General features: G+C 39.5%; 1 protein-coding gene across 1 annotated transcript in view; it reads left to right on the top strand.

Moving 5' to 3' along the window:
• The window catches only part of lrrc9 (leucine rich repeat containing 9), a 235,868-nt gene that overhangs the window by 101,474 nt on the left and 116,316 nt on the right, over positions 1 to 18,078 (top strand). The window contains exons 16-17 of the mRNA XM_043697264.1: positions 1,046 to 1,170; positions 14,858 to 15,073. Of these exons, the coding sequence (XP_043553199.1) occupies positions 1,046 to 1,170; positions 14,858 to 15,073 (341 nt within the window). The remainder of the gene's footprint in view (positions 1 to 1,045; positions 1,171 to 14,857; positions 15,074 to 18,078) is intronic.

The raw sequence follows: 18,078 nt of genomic DNA, 5'->3' as shown, positions 1-18,078 counted from the left end.
TTATCTCTCAGCCACCTCCCTGAATCCCACCCCACCCCATTCTTGACGAAGGGCTTATACCCAAAACATTGATTCCCCTGCTGCTCGGATGCTGCCTGACCGCTGTGCTTTTCCAGTGTCACACTTTTCGACTCCGATCTCCAGCATCTGCAGTCCTCACTTTCACTTTCTCCTTTCTTCCTTCACTGTTAAATGGATAGGAAATATAAATGTTTCCAATGTAGAGGTGACTTCTCCAGTACATCCAAGGCCTGCGAATTATGAGGTGTTGCTGTTGAACTCTACCTGCGATAGAAAAGAAGTGGACTATAGTAACCTTGATAGTTGAATGTAATGCTTTTGTTCATGATTTTAGGTTTTGTTGAGGTTGGCACTGATGATTGTAGCTTAATATGCCTCTGAAAGCAAATTCAACTTGTACACTGTAAGTGAAGTAGAATGAATACTTCTCCAAGATCCTCTGTCGGTATGACCTCCTGTGTAACAGTCTCATCTCCCTTTTCACTTTTCTGGGAACTTTACCAGCACAATGGTATGATGGCAATCGTTCTCCATTCCAAAAGGCTGCCTATCAGACTATCATGTCTGCAGCAAGAAAACGTGTGGCAAAAAGCAACAACATTGCGAAAAATTCTGCAGACAGTGAAATTTCACCACTTGTAGAATTAAGCAAAAAATACTCGGAAGTCAAACAGTGACCAAAAATGCTTAGGTTATTTTGAGTGAGGTCAGTATATGATATTTAAAAGGTTCAGGTACCTAAAATAGAAAATGTGTTCTGCAAAAAGCACAGGATGGCTATCTGCATACAACCTAACAATAATCATAGATAATATCTTAAAAACTTGTTGTATGACTTAACAAAGAATTGATTTCTTACAGCTTACAAGCTTAGCTCTCATATTTTTCAGTTATCATTTAATGCACACAATGTTAGTATCAGAAAGTTGCTCTTTGGATAGGTTTCTACCAATACTATTGAAAAATGTATATGTTTAATTTTCTAACTTTTTTAATTGCCTCCCATGTTTCATGTACATGCAAGGATTCTCAAGTTCCTTAAAGTTCCACGGCAGCTGTGATTGCAGCCTTCGTCAATATGAGTGGTTTGTGTTTGACCATGAACTGGTTGTTCCTGAATATTTTATTGACTTTGAATATATAACACAGGTATGGACTACAATTATTAAAGGACTGTTTAAACGAACTGTAGAATATTTATTAATTGAATATGTTGAAATGATGAAAGAGAATTTCTATTTAAGGTTGAACCACTTCAGTACAAAATTAGGTGATCATTGGTGTCTGTTGAGATTCATACAATTTATCTGCACAAATTCTCTCAACTTCATTCGCTCCAATTGAAAATTTGTCATAGAATTACAGGTAGTTGGTAGACCTTGTAATATGATGTGATATTATAAAATGGGTAATAAGTTAACAACCCGATTTATATCTCTCTGATTTTTATTTCTGTTGAAGTATAGAAATGTGGTGAGGTGAAAATTTCTTAATTTTATGACTCTCTCAACTCCAGATCTAGGCAGGTCAAGAATTCTAACAGGACCAGGATTATGTAATAGAAGTATTTTTTGAAGTATTTCTCTAATTCCTTCATAACTTGGAACAAATTTCAGATCTTATCCTAACCAGCTTTGTTCTAATGAAAAGAGATCAAATTTCCATCTCTGCATATAAATAAAAGCCCAGCTTTTATCTTTTCTGCACTCGCTCCATGGCTTTTGTTTTCTGAAGAAAGATATCTAAACTAAATGTTATTTTCTAATTATGATCTAAACAATGATTTATCTGTTTAGCATTATCTCCTTGTCTTGTGCTTTATACTTTATCCCATAAATTTTATTTCAGATCTTCATGTACAAGGTCTCCTGATTTTGTCCTTTCAATTTTGGATATATTTTTGTCTTTCCCTTTTAATTTCTGCTCCGTTGGCACAAAGAAAGTTAACTTTTCAGTGTGTATATCGTCCCCTTGACTTTTTTCTCTATATTAATTTGGCCTCTATTTGACTAATCTACTGATATGTCTGTGTTCTCATAAATACTTTGGCATTTACCTTTGTTCTTTTTTTTGGTATTGTCTGTATATTTTGTTATATTTACAAAGAAGGGAATATCTAGTAATTGTGGGAGGGATGTTTACTGCATCTCTTTCTGTCCCACCACCGCTTAAAATGATGAAATATATTTTTGGCCTCTTATTTTCCGAGCTGTTTCACTGCTGAATGCCTCTGGATATATTCAAGGTAGTGTTTTCATTTATCTTGAGATTTACTTTTCTGTTAGTTGATTGGAATCAAATTCATTTATATGTATTAAGAAGCACAGTGTTCCAATCAGTGGACATTGAGAAGCCTCCACCATTTACCTTCCTCTAGTCAGAAACAGATCTATTAACTAATGCTTTCTTTTTCTGCTTTAATGTGCAACCTGTGCTGACATATTCCCTTCATCTGCCATGTGTCCTTCACATTTTCCCTTTCTGATAATGTTCTTTTGGAGTTTGTTACTGCCATTCCCATTGTTGTCATGATTTGGAGATGCTGGTGTTGGACTGGGGTGTGCAAAGTTAAAAATTACACAACACCAGGTAATTGTCCAACAGGTTTAATTGGAAGCACACTAGCTTTCGGAGCCGGAGCAGGTGCAGCACTCTGAATGCTAGTGTGCTTTCAATTAAACCTGTTGGACTATAACCTGGTGTTTTATGTGATTTTTAACTTTATTCCCATTGTTAGTAGATTTCAGAGTTTTAAGTCAGCTGAAAACTTTGAAATTATGTCTTGTGTACCCAAATCCAGGTTATTTATTTACATCAGAAAGAGAAGTGATCTAATACCAACAACTCAGGAAAACCTGTACAAAATAATCTGCTTTCTGTCTCTTAGCCACTTTAGTATTCATATTGCCATTATGTATCAGATTCTTGATAAAGTGCTTTTGCCTGAAATGTTGACTCTCCTGCTCCTCAGATGCTGTCTGACCTCCTGTGCTTTTCCAGCACCACACTCTTGATTCCATCTGCAGTCCTTACTTTCCCCTATGGTGTTCAACTATGCCCATAGTTTGTTTCGACACTTGTTACACACATTCACTTCAGCAATCCTAACTTGATTTACTCTTCACTGCTCGGGCTGAACTATTTGACCTGGAGACATTATTTTATTATTCATTCAGGAGATGTTGACATTGCTGGGAAAGCACCACACTTTTGATTCCATCTGCAGTCCATACTTTTCCCTATGGTGTTCAACTATGCCCATAGTTTGTTCCGACACTTGTTACACACAATCACTTCAGCAATCCTAACTTGATTTACTCTTCACTGCTCGGGCTGAACTATTTGACCTGGAGACATTATTTTATTATTCATTCAGGAGATGTTGACATTGCTGGGAAGACCAGTATTTATTGACTATACCAAATTGGCCTTGAGAACATGGTGGTGAGCCACCTTTTTGAAAGTACTGGGTGGCTTTTTCAGTACTTGAGAGGGCAGTTAAAATGTATCCATATTGCTGTGGGTTCAGAGTCCTATTTGGCCAGACTGGATAAGTACAGCAGATTTCCTCCATTAAAGTACATCAGTGAACTAGACAATTTAGTACTTTAATGGCTACCATTACTGCAGATTGTATTTCTTTGTTCTAGAATGTATTTAATTAAATGAATTTAAATTCCTAAGTTGCCATAGTATGGTATGTGTCTCTGGATCATTAATCCAAGCCTTTAACCTGCTACTCCATGTATCCACTATGTTACCTTACTCCTTTTAACCATTTATCTGTATTATCACTATGAATGTCTACTTTCACCTCTTGGCATCACTTAATTCTGTTTCTGCTTCAGATCATCTGCTGTTGAAGTTCTTTATTCATCCGGACGCTCACTGATGATGTTTCTTAGTATGGTGATGAAACGTCTGAAAACGAACCTTACAGCTCAACTAGAAAACCTACATCCAGTTCTTATTTGTTACCTTTGTTAACTCTAATCTTGACACACTTGACTGGCCTCCCTGACTAACCTTTGGTAAACTTCAGATCAAACACACCTCTGCCATCTATATTGTAGAGCCTAGAAAGTTTTTAAAAAAGATTTGAACCTCTAGTTGAAAAATGATAGAGTGACATGGTAAGACTTTTGATCACAAGACCATTAGAAATAGGACCAGAATTAGGTCATTTGGCCCATTGAGTCTGCTCTGCCATTCAGTCTTTCCTGATCTGTTTCTCAACTCCATTCTCCTGTTTTTCCCTATAACCTTCATTCCAATTACTAATCAAGAACTTATCTATCTCTATCTTAGGTACACTCAGACTCCTTGGCATCATGGTAGCCCACACACCCACCAACACACTAAAACAGCAGCTAATGAACTTGAAAGACCCTATACAGACAACAAGCAAAATTAATGTCATTTACAAAATACTGCGCAAGGACTGTAACAAACACTACATTGAACAAATAGGCAGAAAACCGGCACAAAGATACATGAACACCAACTAGCCACAAAAAGAAATAACCCCCTCTCACTAGTATCCTTACATACATACAGATAAGGAGGGACAACACATCCATCCTAGGACAAGCCAAACAAAGACACGCACGAGAATTCCTAGAGGCATAGCATTCCAACCAGAATTCTCTCAACAAACACGTCGAGTTAGACCCCATCTACCACCCCCTGAGAAAAAGAACAGGAAGTCACTTCACCACAGGAAATTACATCACCAACCCAAACATATAAACAGAAAGCAGGAACTATCAGCAGTGCTTCACCTGAGGCCCACTGAAGATGTTACCCAGTACGGTAACAAAACATCTAGAAATGAGCCTTCCAGCTCAGTGATCAAACCTACATTCAGAACCTCAACCTGAGCTACAAATCTTCTCAAAACTGTAGCCATTGTCTCTAAGTATAATACCATAAGCCTTTTTCCTGACAAAACAACCCAAGCTTCTCTTTAATTTTATCAGCCAGATACCTCAGGCCTGCTGTTAGGCAGACTGAAGAACAGGTCACATGACCACCTTTTAATTGTAATTTAAAGATACATTCCCAAAAGTGCAGTAATCTTTTTAACCTTGCATTGCAACAGTGTACTAACTTAGCATTGTATTCACCCCCTTTCTGCTTGATGACCTACACTGTGTTCCAGTTAAGCAATGCTCAGTTTTAAAATTCTCATCCTTATTTTTAGATCCTTCCATTACCTCATATTTGCTATCTAATGCATTCTCTGAATTTGGTTTCAGTAAAATCTGGAGTAAAGGCCATGTAATCATTGTTGATTGTCGTAAAAAACCCATTCACTAATGTCCTTAAGGGAAGGACATCTGCCATCCTCCCCTGATCTGGCCTACATGTGACTCCAGACCCACAACAATGTGGTTGACTCTCAACTGTCTTCTAGGCAATTATAGATGTGCATTCAGTGATGTTCAGATTTCACAAATTTAAATTTTTAAAAAGTTGCCAACAACAAGCTCTGATATTGTCAGTGGTGACCAGAAGAGTGTTTAGAAAATTTTTCAGAAAATTGTTCTTGTGGCAGCAGTACTGGTAGTGTATCTGCCATTTGGAGGCAGTTTGAGGCATCCACATTTGCCACTTGGATTGTATTCCAACTTGTAATTATATGCACAGAATAAGAGTGCAAACTGAATTCAACCTGAAGCTATGGGTGGCACCACCTTGTCTTTTTTAAGTAGCCTGAACAGGGGCTTGTGGTCCATTACTTTTATAAATTTATATCCATAAATGTTTTAAGTTTGATCTTATTGTCATGTATGTTTTACTGTAATAATACAATAAAATATAGAGAAAAGCTTTCATTTGGTGCCACAATATAGCGCCAGTTTGAATAATTTATTAATAAGTGAAAAAAGGTATAGCTTGAAGAGGTCCAACAGTCTTGAGCCAGCTCATCACCATCATTGGTGCCTGTGTCATCCTTCCACACCATATGCAGCTGTTTCCACTAGACCCAATGAATATTGAAGTTGGTGATCCTTAGGAGCCATCTTTGCCACTAGGCCGATACTTCACCACCCCTGCCTATAGGGCCTTGTCTGGGTTACGTCTTGGCTACAAGATCATCTCTAGGACTGACTGTTTTTCAATAGCAGCTGTAAAAGTACCAGGACAGTGGCTAGGTTACCTATGTATTTTCTGTAGTAATTCATCAACCCAAGGAAAGACCTAAGCTCTGATACAAAAACATGAGAGAGACAGCGCTCCTTTGATTACCCTTATTTTATCTTCCAGTGGGTGTAACTCAGTCTTGTGGATTCTGTAACCCAAGCAGGTCACTTGGGGTGCCAGGAACATACATTTTTCCCTCCTAAGGCATATGCCTGGTTTGAAGAAACCTTTCAAGCACTATAGCCAAGTTCTGTAAGTGCTACATTTGGTCTTCCCTGCTATTAGCAGGTTATCTAGATGAATGGCAACCTGGGGTAGATCTTGTACATGTTCTCCATCATCCGCTGAAAAATGGCACAGACTGATGATACCCAAATGGCAGTTTCATTCATTGGTACAAACCTCTGTGGGTATTCATTGCAGTATACTTCTGGTAATCCTCATCTACCCTTCATTGCAAGCATACTTGGCTCATGCCCAGCTTCACCAATTTTGTATAAGTCTTCTATGTAAGGTATTGGGTGTTTATCTAGCTGCAAAAAGCGGTTTACCATTTGATTGAAATCCCCACAAAGGTGGACCAACCTGTCAGGGTTCACTATCAGTACAACTGGTGCTACTCATGCCACAAACTTTGTTTGTTTTCCAGCCACCTGATATGTACATTTAGTTTTGCCCATGAGGCAAATGACACTGGGCGGGCCTTGCAGAACTGTGAAATTGCATCCTGGTCAATATATAAGATGACCTTGGCTCCTTTGATAGTCCATAGACCTTCCTGAAAAACTTCCAGGTATTTAATTAGGACTTCACTCGGGCAGATATTTTCTAATTGAGAAATGTTGAGCCAATAAAATTGAATCTTTCTCCACCAATTCCACCCCATCAAGCTTGGGACCTGATCCTTTTATTACAATCAGTGGTAACAACTAACTGTGTTTTTATATAAGAGATTGGAACCCGAAGTTGGACCCTTAATCAGTAAAGGCTCCCTGGTATAGGTTCTCAAACTAGCTGAGGTCCTATGCAAACTTAAGGTTTGGAAGCCAGATCATATTTTGGGGAAAACTGTTTGCTCAATCACTGATACAGCTGTGTCGGTATCAAACTCCATTAAAACTGGATGACAATTTAACTAGACATTTATTTTTATTGGCACTGATTTGGATGTTGCCAAGTCATTTAGCTGTTCCAAACCAGCTGCAGATGGGCTTTCCAGGATGTGCACTGCTCTGGATACTGGCCTATGAATTCTATTACTCAATTCAGGCCTATTGGGACTGTTTTGCTGTCTCAAGCCCGCATACAAGCAGCAACTACAATGGCCTGCCAGCCTGGATCCTTGAGAAACTTTTAACCGTTTGGCCAGGGCTTGGTTTTGCTTTGGGGTATTGCTGTGGACTGACCTACTCTGCTCAGGATATGTCGTGAGCGAGGCTCTACAATTGACTACACTCAAGTGCTGTTCCCTAAGCTCAGTCAGCCTGGCGAGGGTGTTCACTTTTATCGGAATACCCTGTAACTCATAAGCTCCACTTGCTGCATTTTCTAGTGACAAAGCCAGTGCTGGTGCCTGTTTGAAGTCCAGTTGCGCTTCAGCTCCTTTTGACCTCATTAATCCTATATACCAAATGGCCTCTCAGCATCTCATTTGGATTAAACCAAAATCACATGCATCTGCAGTCATCTTTACCTCAACAGAAATGCTGATACAGATTTCCCTGTTTCTCAAGCCACTGAGTAAAACCAATAGCATCTCAGAATTTAGATACTATGCTTGGAGTCTATTGCTAAATTCATCAACTCTTGAAAAGTTTCAGTCTGGTGCCTCAGAAAGCATTAGGCTCCTAACAACTGAAAAAGCTGCAGGTCCACAAACTGTCAGGGGAATTACTTGTTACCCTTCGCATGTCCCGCTATTATTTGTACAGAAAAAATAGTGCATTCTTTCCACATACTGGGCCAAATCTTCAATAATAAGATCAAATGAGTCAAGCTTCCCAAATAGTGGCATGGTAGTAGAAATATTAAAGACGACAGTTTTGAGCAAATTTCTTCAGGGGCATTTTTGTTCTCTTGTTGCCACTGAAATAACTCCACAAAGGCCAATGCCCTGTCACTAAGTCACTCTTTGTTTACATGTGCAAAGTACATGACATGGATTGAGCTAGCTCAGAGTTGGCTTCTAGAGTGAAGCGAATCCCTGACACTTGTGTTTATTTTTTATTTTTTCTTTTGTTTTTTTCACACTCCTGTTTTTTTTTTCTTTGTTTTTACCCCCACACTACCGCCTAACTGCAGTAGTGCTTATTTTTTCCCCAGCACCCATGTGTGTGTGCAGGTGAGAGACACGATGCACGAATCTTTATTCAAATTTCCACCACCAGGAAGAAAGAAAACACCCGAGTGGCCAGTAACAGGCAGTGCCATTCACATCAAAGGGCAATGCTGTGTGATCAAACAGTGAAGGGGAGGGCAGGGATTAAATCAAAATAGAGTTGGAGGGGGGAAATAATGCACTCCACTCCCTGCAGCGCCCACCTCTCCCTGAACAACTCCAGGGTGTTGGTGGACACTGCATGCTCCTTCTCCAGAGACACCTGGGCCCTAACGTAACCGCGGAAGAGGCAGGCAGTCAGCACTAACGACCCCCTCCACGGCCTGCTGCCTGGACCTATTTATGGCCAGTTTGGCACAATTGTGTTTATTTTTCTGTTACAAAGACACACCTTCAGGTTTTATGCATTTGCAGTAGTGTGAATGAATGAATTATACAAATAGATGTAGATAGGCAGGATGTAATTGGAATTATAGAGACATGGCTGCCAGCTGACCAGAGATGGGAACTGAATATCCTGGGGTATTCCGTATTTTGGAAGGACTGACATAAAGGAAATAGCACAGGAGTTGCATTGTTAGTTAAAGAAGAAATTAACACAACAGACAGGAAGGATATTAGCTCCAATGATATAGAATCTGTATAGGCAAAGCTGAGAAAATCCCAGGGACAAAAAATATTAATTGGTGTTAATATAGACCCTTAAACTAGAGGGTGATGTTGGGATTTGGAATGGGAATATAAAGGGAATTAGAGATGCATTTAATAAAGGAACTGAAATAACTCCACAGAGGCCAGTATCCCACCACCAAGTCACCTTTTATTTACACGTGGAGTGTCTTTGACACTGGTCTGGCTCCCTCAGAGCCAGCTCTCAGAGTAAACATGATGATTGACACTCCTTTTTGTTTGTTTTTTCTAACACTCCTGTTTTTTTCTTTTCTTTTTTGTGTGTGTGCAGATGTGAGACACAGTGAGAGACACAAGGTGCACGAATCTTTATTCAATTTCCACCACGAGGAGGATAGGAAAACACCCGAGTGGCCAGTGACAAGCACTGCCCTTCACAAAAGGCAATGCTGTGTGATCAAACAGTGAAGGGGAGGGCAGGGACTAAATCAAAATAGAGTTGGAGGGGGAAATAATGCACTCCACTCCCTGCGGCGCCCACCTCTCCCTGAACAACTCCAGGGTGTTGGTGGGCACCGCGTGCTCCTTCCCCAAGGACACCCGGGCCCTAACGTAACCGTGGAAGAGGGGCAGGCAGTCGGCCCTAATGACCCCCCCCACGGCCCACTGCCTGGACCTATTTATGGCCATTTTGGCACAATTGTGTTTATTTTTTTATATAGAATTGGACACTCATGCTTTTTTTTTTACAGTGAAGGGGAGACCCTCCTATTTCTTTTTTTTTAGATTGCTATTCTTTTTTTTCTTTTTTTTCTAACCCCCACACAACCGCCTAACTGTGGTAGTGCTTTTTGTTTTCCCCAGCACCCATGGTGTGTGTGTGCAGGTGTGAGACACAGTGAGAGACACAAGGTGCACGAATCTTTATTCAATTTCCACCACCAGGTAGAAAGGAAAACACCCAAGTGGCCAGTGACAAGCACTGCCTTTCACATCAAAAGGGCAGTGCTGTGTGATCAAAACAGTGAAGGGGAGGGTAGGGACTAAATCAAAATAGAGTTGGAGGGGGAAATAATGCACTCCACTCCCTGCGGCGCCCACCTCTCCCTGAACAACTTCAGGGTGTTGGTGGACACCGCGTGCTCCTTCTCTAAGGACACCCGGGCTCTAATGTAACTGCCGAAGAGGGGCAGGCAGTCGGCCCTAACGACCCCCTCCACGGCCCGCTGTCTGGACCTATTTATGGCCAGTTTGGCACAATTGTGTTTATTTTTTTTAGCTCCCTCAGAGTGAACAGGATGTTCAACACTTTTTTTTTCTTTTTTGCTACCGCCTAGTTGCAGTAGTGCTTATTTTTTTCCCAGCACCCAAATCTCCTGTTTATCTCTTTTTTTTGTTTTATTAAACCCCCACACTACCGCTTAACTGCGGTAGTGCTTACATTTCCCCAGCACCCATGGTGTGTGTGTAGATGTGAGACACAGTGAAAGACACAAAGTGCACAAATCTTTATTCAATTTCCACCACCAGGAAGATAGGAACACACCCGAGTGGCCAGTGACAAGCACTGCCCTTCACATCAAAGGACAGTGCTGTGTGACAATTGTGTTTTTTTAAATTTTTTTTCTCACCCGAGTGGCCAGTGACAAGCACTGCCCTTCACATCAAATCCTCTGGTTATATTTTTTCTTTTTTTTTTATAATTCCCTGTTTATTTTTTAAAAATTTTTTAAAAATCTAACCCCCGCACTACCACCTAAGTGCGGTGGTGCTTATTTTTTCCCTAGCACCCATGGTATGTGTATTTACGTGTGAGACACAGTGAGAGACACAAGGTGCACGAATCTTTATTCAATTTCCATCACAAGGAAGATAGGAAAACACCCGAGTGGCCAGTGACAAGCAGTGCCCTTCACATCAAAGGGCAATGCCGTATGATCAAAACAGTGAGGTGGAGGGCAGGGACTAAATCAAAATAGAGTTGGAGGGAGAAATAATGCACTCCACTCCCTGCGGGGTCCACCTCTCCCTGAAACAATTGTGTTTATTTCTCTTTTTTTTCAAAATAGAATTGGACACTCCCCTTTTTATTTATTTTTTTCTTACACTACTACCTAAGTGCGGTAGTGCTTATTTTATCCCCAGCACCCATGGTGTGTGCGCAGGTGTGAGACACACAATTGTGTTTATTTTTTTTTCAAAGGGCAGTGCTGAGTGATCAGAACAGTGAAGGGGAGGGTAGGGAAACACTGTTGTTTATTTTTTTTTTCTTTTTTTTTTTCTTTTTTTTATTTTAACCCCCACACTACCACCTAAGTGCGGTAGTGCTTATTTTATCCCCAGCACCCATGGTGTGTGTGTGTGCAGGTGTGAGACACAGTGAAAGACACAAAGTGCACAAATCTTTATTCAATTTCCACCACCAGGAAGACAGGAAAACACCCGGGTGGCCAGTGACAAACACTGCCCTTCATATCAAAGGACAGTGCTGTGTGATCAAAACAGTGAAGGGGAAACAATTGTGTTTATTTTTTTTTTCTTTTTTTTTGCAAAATTACTTTGCAGAATGCAATGAAATTCCCCTCTTTATTCTTATTTCTTTTTTTTCTTTTTTTCTTTTTTTCTTTTCCCCTTTCTTTTTTAACCCCCACACTACCACCTAAGTGCGGTAGTGCTTATTTTATCCTTTATTTTTTTTTTTTTTTGCAAAGTTACTTTGCAGAATGCAATGAAATTCCCCTCTTTATTCTTATTTCTTTTTTTCTTCTTTTTTTTTCTTTTTTTCTTTTTTTCTTTTCCCCTTTCTTTTTTAACCCCCACACTACCACCTAGTGCGGTAGTGCTTATTTTATCCCCAGCACCCATTGTGTGTGTGTGCAGGTGTGAGACACAGTGAAAGACACAAAGTGCAACAATCTTTATTCAATTTCCACCACCAGGAAGATAGGAAAACACCCGGGTGGCCAGTGACAAACACTGCCCTTCACATCAAAGGGCAGTGCTGTGTGATCAAAACAGTGAAGGGGAAACAATTGTGTTTATATCTGTCAGCCAGGATTCCCTGATTGGACCAAGTTAATAGTCCCAATCAGGGAACTCATATTCATGGCTGACCTCATTCCAATCATTACAAATATGTCGTAGGGCCACTTTTTAAATGGTGTTATTTTGGCAGTTGAAGCCATGAGCTGGAGGTTTGGCCCAAAGCAGGCTCCGTGGTTAGTACTGCTCCCTCACAACACCAGGGACCTGGGCTTGAATCCAGCCTGGGGCAACTATCTGTGTAGAGATTTCATGTTCTTACCACATGTGCATGGTTTTCCTCCAGGTGCTGCAGTTTCCTCCACAGTCCAAAGATGTGCAGGTTAGGTGGATTGGTCAGGCTAAATTTCCAGGGATGTGCAGATTAGGTGGATTGGCCAGGCTAAATTTCCAGGGATGTGCAGACTAGTTGGATTAGCCATTGGAAATGGGTGGAATGCTCTTCAGAGGATCAGTGTGGACTTGATAGGCGAAATGGCCTGCTTCATTACTGTGGAAATAATACGATTACTGTAATGAAAGCCAAAGATTAACAGCACTTAGCCAGGCTATTTTTGCCAAGTCAGGATAGATGTTGGCAGGGTTGCCTACTTATATGTGACAGGTTTACAATTTGGCTTTTTAGGGGCCTAATATAGTCCAGTTATAGCAGACACTATTTTCCATTTATTCTCTAGTATTCTACATTGATGGAGACCAGTTTAGGTTTCTGGAGGTAAGAAAATAACAGCTGGGTTAGGGGAGGTGAAACATCACTCCAGGCAATACTAATTTCTTGAATGCCCTCCCTGCCCATCTCACTACCGGTGTTTTGCTATTTCCTCCACATTCAGTCACTCTGTCACCGATGCTTAGACGGCAGTCTGTATCTCTGCAGAAATTCATCAAAGGTCCATAGACCGCACCTTCCAAACTCATAACTACTTCCATTTACAAGGATATGGGTAGCATATACATGGGAACATCGCCACCTGCAATTTGTTCTCATATCACCATTCCTTTACTGGCATTGGGTCAATGTCATTGAATTCTCTCCCTCATGGCATTATGGGTCTACCAGTTCAAGAAGGATACTCGTCACGATTTATTCAAAGGCAAATAGGATTTGGCAATAAATACTGGCCCAACCAGTGATGTCCATGTCCCATGAGTGAATAGTAAAAAAAAAAAGACTTTTTAAAACCTGCCTCTTTGGTTATGCTTTTGATAATCTAACCTAGCATCCCCTTACATATTTTGGTGTTGAAATGTATTTCCTAAGGCTGCTGTGAAAAGTTTTCTTCTGGAGGCATTCCTTCTTGGCTGCTGGAGCCAACTTGTCCTTTCGAGGAAATCTCTATTGCAGCATGGCGGTGGCTAATGAGAATGTCATTTTTAAATTAAACACTTTAAGTAGTTGGAAAGAAGCACCATTTCTGTTACCTTCCATAACACCCTGCTCCTTGTCTCAAACAGCAAGGTTTCCAATTAGCCCTCCAACCAAGAGAGCCTGCACGCCATCTTCAATGGAAGATGACCTGAACACAGTTTCAGCTTTTGCTTTCCAACCTCGAAAGGAAAATTCAAGTTTTGATGTTTAGTGTTCAGCCTTTTGCCCGACACCTATTATTCATGCTTACCATACCATGATGTGTTCTGGTCTACCCCATCTATGATGTAAAATTGTTTATCTTGTACAAGAAGTAACCATGTTATGTTGTTTTAGAACTGAGAATCTGTCCCTGCAGGAAGGTAGGAGACTTTACAGTTAATGTGAGATATCTGCTGTAAACTTTATTCTTCCCTCATGGGTGGAAAAATAACATTATAGGCCATTCACCCCTTTTAAATTCATTGGATTTATTGGAAGCTATAACTTCATATAGACTTCAAATAAGCCAATAGATAAATAACAATTTTAATATTTAATTTTCAGCTATACTTATTTTATCTTTCTGGAGCCCTTTTCTAAAGTCTTAACTTCTACACAGAGTGCATGCCTCCTCAGAGTTCAGTTTCCACTATAAATATGTGGAGATATCGTTGAAACAAGTGAATTCAAGATAATGACAAAATATAGTAGTAGATATACCTGGTTAAAAATCTTAAAATTAAAATAAACACTTGATCAATACATGGATCTTAGAAAAAAGAGGAAGTGAGGTCATGGCTCAACACTTCAACTCCCCCTCCCACTCCACCAAGGACATGCAGGTCTTTGGACTCCTCCATCGCCAGACCGTAGCAACACGACAGTTGGAGGAAGAGCGCCTCATCTTCCGCCTAGGAACCCTCCAACCACAAGGGATGTACTCAGACTTCTTTCTCCTGCTCCTTGGATGCTGCCTGACCTGCTGCGCTTTTCCAGCAACACACTTTCAGCTCTTAGAAAAAAGACCCAAGTCCTTTCTCAAGAGATTGGTAACCAATATTAATAATTGAAACGAGTGGATGGAAAAAAAAACTCTTATGACATTTCCTGTATTTAGCTTGCAATAATATATTTTATATGTTATATCTGATATAACTCTGACTTTGCATTGTAGCTCATGGTGCAAATAACAGATTCAGCCATCTTTTCATTTCAAGTTTGGTCAATAATGGAGGGAAGTAGGAAAATGTAATAAAAATAAAGATAGCATTTTCAAAGTTTACAATGAATGTACTTAATCATTTTTTGTCCGAATTGAATTTATTTAGAATGATGGGCAGACATTTTATTCTGCTTTTTCTGAAAACAAAATACATCCAAGGAAGCAGAGTAAAGCAGAAATATTGATCATACAGCGAGCCATGGCATTTGACGAAGAAGTGTTAAAAATGGATCCAATTGTGACACAAAGTCATAAAATTCCAAATCTGGAGGAGATTACTTTACTTTCTGCTTCTGGAGCTTCAATATTGAGTCAAATCACAGTAAGTTCCAGTCATGTACATGTAAAAAAAGATGCTTAGTGAAGGCAATTTGCTTATCTCACTAACTGTCAGAGATTGCCCTAAGGATGCTCATCATTCTTCATATTGAAACATTTTCAAACTCTTCCAAATGTAAAACCAAGTCATGATTGGCATTACCATTTTAAGATGCTATTACAGTGAAGATATTTCATTTGATATATTATCCATATAGTTTCTTTGTCCTATGAAGGAAATTTATCCAATGATAATGATTTTGTTCTTGTCTTAAAAGAACCAAGATTAAATTCTAGTTGCAAGTCGTCAGCTTCCCTTTGTTACTATAAATGGTCATTTGTTGCATGTATAATCAGTTTGATTTGATTTGACTTATTATTGTCATTTACTGAGATGCAGTGTAAAATATTGTATTGTGTGCTGTCAGACAAATCATACTTTACTTAAGTACAACAGGGTGATAGAACAGATTGCAGAATATAGTGTTACAGCTACAGAGAAGGCTCAGAGAAAGATCAACTTTAATATGAAAGGTCTGTTCATATGTCTGATAACAGCAGGGAAGAAACTATTCTTAGTTTTCAAATTTTTGTATCTTCTGCCTGATAGAAGGTGGAAGAGAGTGTACCCAGGGTGGGAGGGGTCTTTGATTATGTTGCCCACTTTCCCGAGGTAGCAGGAAGTGTAGACTGAGTCAAGGGAAGGAAGGCTGGTTTTCGTGATGGACTGGGCTGTGTTCACAACTCTCCATAATTTCTTGTGGTCTTCGGTTATGTATTCTAAGTGCGGTTGCAAAACCCAACTGCAGAGCTAGAATGCATTCCATAGAGTAGGCAAGGAAGAGTTGTCTTTTTTTAAATTATGGTCTTGCCCAATTTTTCTAGTTTGGCTTTCGTCCTTTGTTACCATATTCTTTGCTGTTGAAGGAAACAACACCAACTGTTTCACATTGTTCTTTCTTGTGTATTCTCCCATTCTATTATAGACATGTCCTATTTCTTGAAGTTTGGCTTCAAGATGTTCTTAAATCTTAACATCACTGCAAGTGGTGCCCAAACTTAAGAAATGAACATTAGGGATTTTATCATCCGTCATATGTTTTATGAGCCCACTCCATCTGATAATGAATGCTTCAATTCCAGACGTTTTTTTTTCTTTGACATATCTCAATGTTGGACACTTTGTTCTCTCATTTGATCTGAATGCATCTCATGCAAAATTGTCGAGCTGCTTAATATCTTGGGAATGGGTAGTCCAGGTCTCAGATATATATAACCATAGCTTTGTATACATCAAGTTTTGTTGTAAGTTGAGTATAATAAGGAAATCTTGTTTCCTCCACAGCCTCTTGCACAGACCAACATTGCCAAGCTTGCTCTGTCAATTTTGTTTTCCATCTCACTGTCAGAGGCCTTTGTTAGGTTGACAAAGGCACAGAAGAATCATTTTTTTTATTTGCGAAAGGTGAAGATCATGACACATGTACATCTGCCTTTCCTGAATCCCACTTTGGCTTTCCAGCAGTGCACTTATCCTCTGTGGTTTAGCAGTCTTTTGGGCAGGACATTTGCTTTGCCTGCGAGCATGAGCTGTGGCATTCCTCTGTGTTTGTCACATGTACATTTTTGTCCTTTCTCTTTGTTTGTATGAACCGTCATGGCATTCTTGAACTCCAGATGAATGATTTTATTAATCCTATATGAGATAATTGTGAGTTTGTTGGCTTGCTATAGTATCCCAGTTTTGTAAATTTCTCTTGGGATCCTTGAGCTTTCAATGAGGACGAGGATCTGATGGCTTTGTTGCAGAGCCTTTTTTCAAAGTAGTCTAGTTCTTCAAATATTTTTCAAGCCAATAAAAAAAATTAGAGAGTGAAATCTACAAACGATGTAAAAATAACTCCCATTTTTTTCATAACTGGAACAAAATGTATATAGGTTGAATGAATATATGCATAAATTACATGGATCAATTATTCTTGTCTGGCACAAATGAAAAGAGGAAAGGTAGCTCAACCATAACTTATAAATTAAGTTATGGACAGTATTAGATTCAAAGAGGAGATATAAAATCACCAGAGAAAGCAGCAAGCTCGAAGGATTAGGAACTTTTGAATTCAGCAAATGTTTGGTCAACAAAGGGAAAATAGAGCATTACAGTAAAATTGTAGGGAATGTAGAAACTTAAATGCTTCTACAAATACATAGAAAGAAAAAGATTAGCAAAGATAAATATAGATCCTTTACAGTCAGAAGTGGGGAATTATTAATGAGGAATAAAGAAATGGCAGAAGAATTGTGTACGCATTTTGGTTCTGTCCTCAAAAGTTGGCAAAATAACCTCTCAGAAATATTGGGGAAGGAAAAAGTCTAGTGAGAATGCAAAATTTAAGCAGATCAGTATTAGTAAAAAAAATTGTGCTTGGGAAATTAATGGGATTAAAGGCTGACAAATCATAAGGTCCTGATAATCTACATCCCAACATACTAAAAGAAGTGGTCCTAAAAATATTGGATGTATCGGTGGTCACTTCTAAAATTGTATAGATTCTGAAGCAGTTCCCACAGATTGTGGGGCTCAGCAAGTATAATCCCACCATTTAAGCAGGTAGGAAGAGAATTACAGACCAGCTACTCTAACATCAGGAGTGAGGAAAATGTTGGAGTCTGTTACAATGTTGGAGTCTGCAATAACAAAATATTTGAAAAGTATTAATGGAATTCGATAAAGCCAGCATGAGTTTTATGATAGGCAAATCACACTTGACGAATCTACTGGAGTTTTTGAGAATGTAAATAGTAGAATAAGCTGTGCTTAGTTTGCTGAGGGAGGATATTCCTGGAAATACATCCAGGGAAGTTATTTGGGTGGAACTGAGAAATAAGAAAGGGATGATCACCTTATTGGGATTGTATTATAGACCCCCCAATAGTCAGAGGGAAATTGAGAAACAAACTTGTAAGGAGATCTCAGCTATCTGTAAGAAGAATAGGGTAGTTATGGTAGGG

The sequence above is a fragment of the Chiloscyllium plagiosum genome, chromosome 10 (genome assembly GCF_004010195.1).
Source record: "Chiloscyllium plagiosum isolate BGI_BamShark_2017 chromosome 10, ASM401019v2, whole genome shotgun sequence".
Taxonomy (NCBI): Eukaryota; Metazoa; Chordata; class Chondrichthyes; order Orectolobiformes; family Hemiscylliidae; genus Chiloscyllium; species Chiloscyllium plagiosum.
Note: the sequence above shows the minus strand (reverse complement) of the source record. Positions and strands in the feature narration are given on the sequence as shown.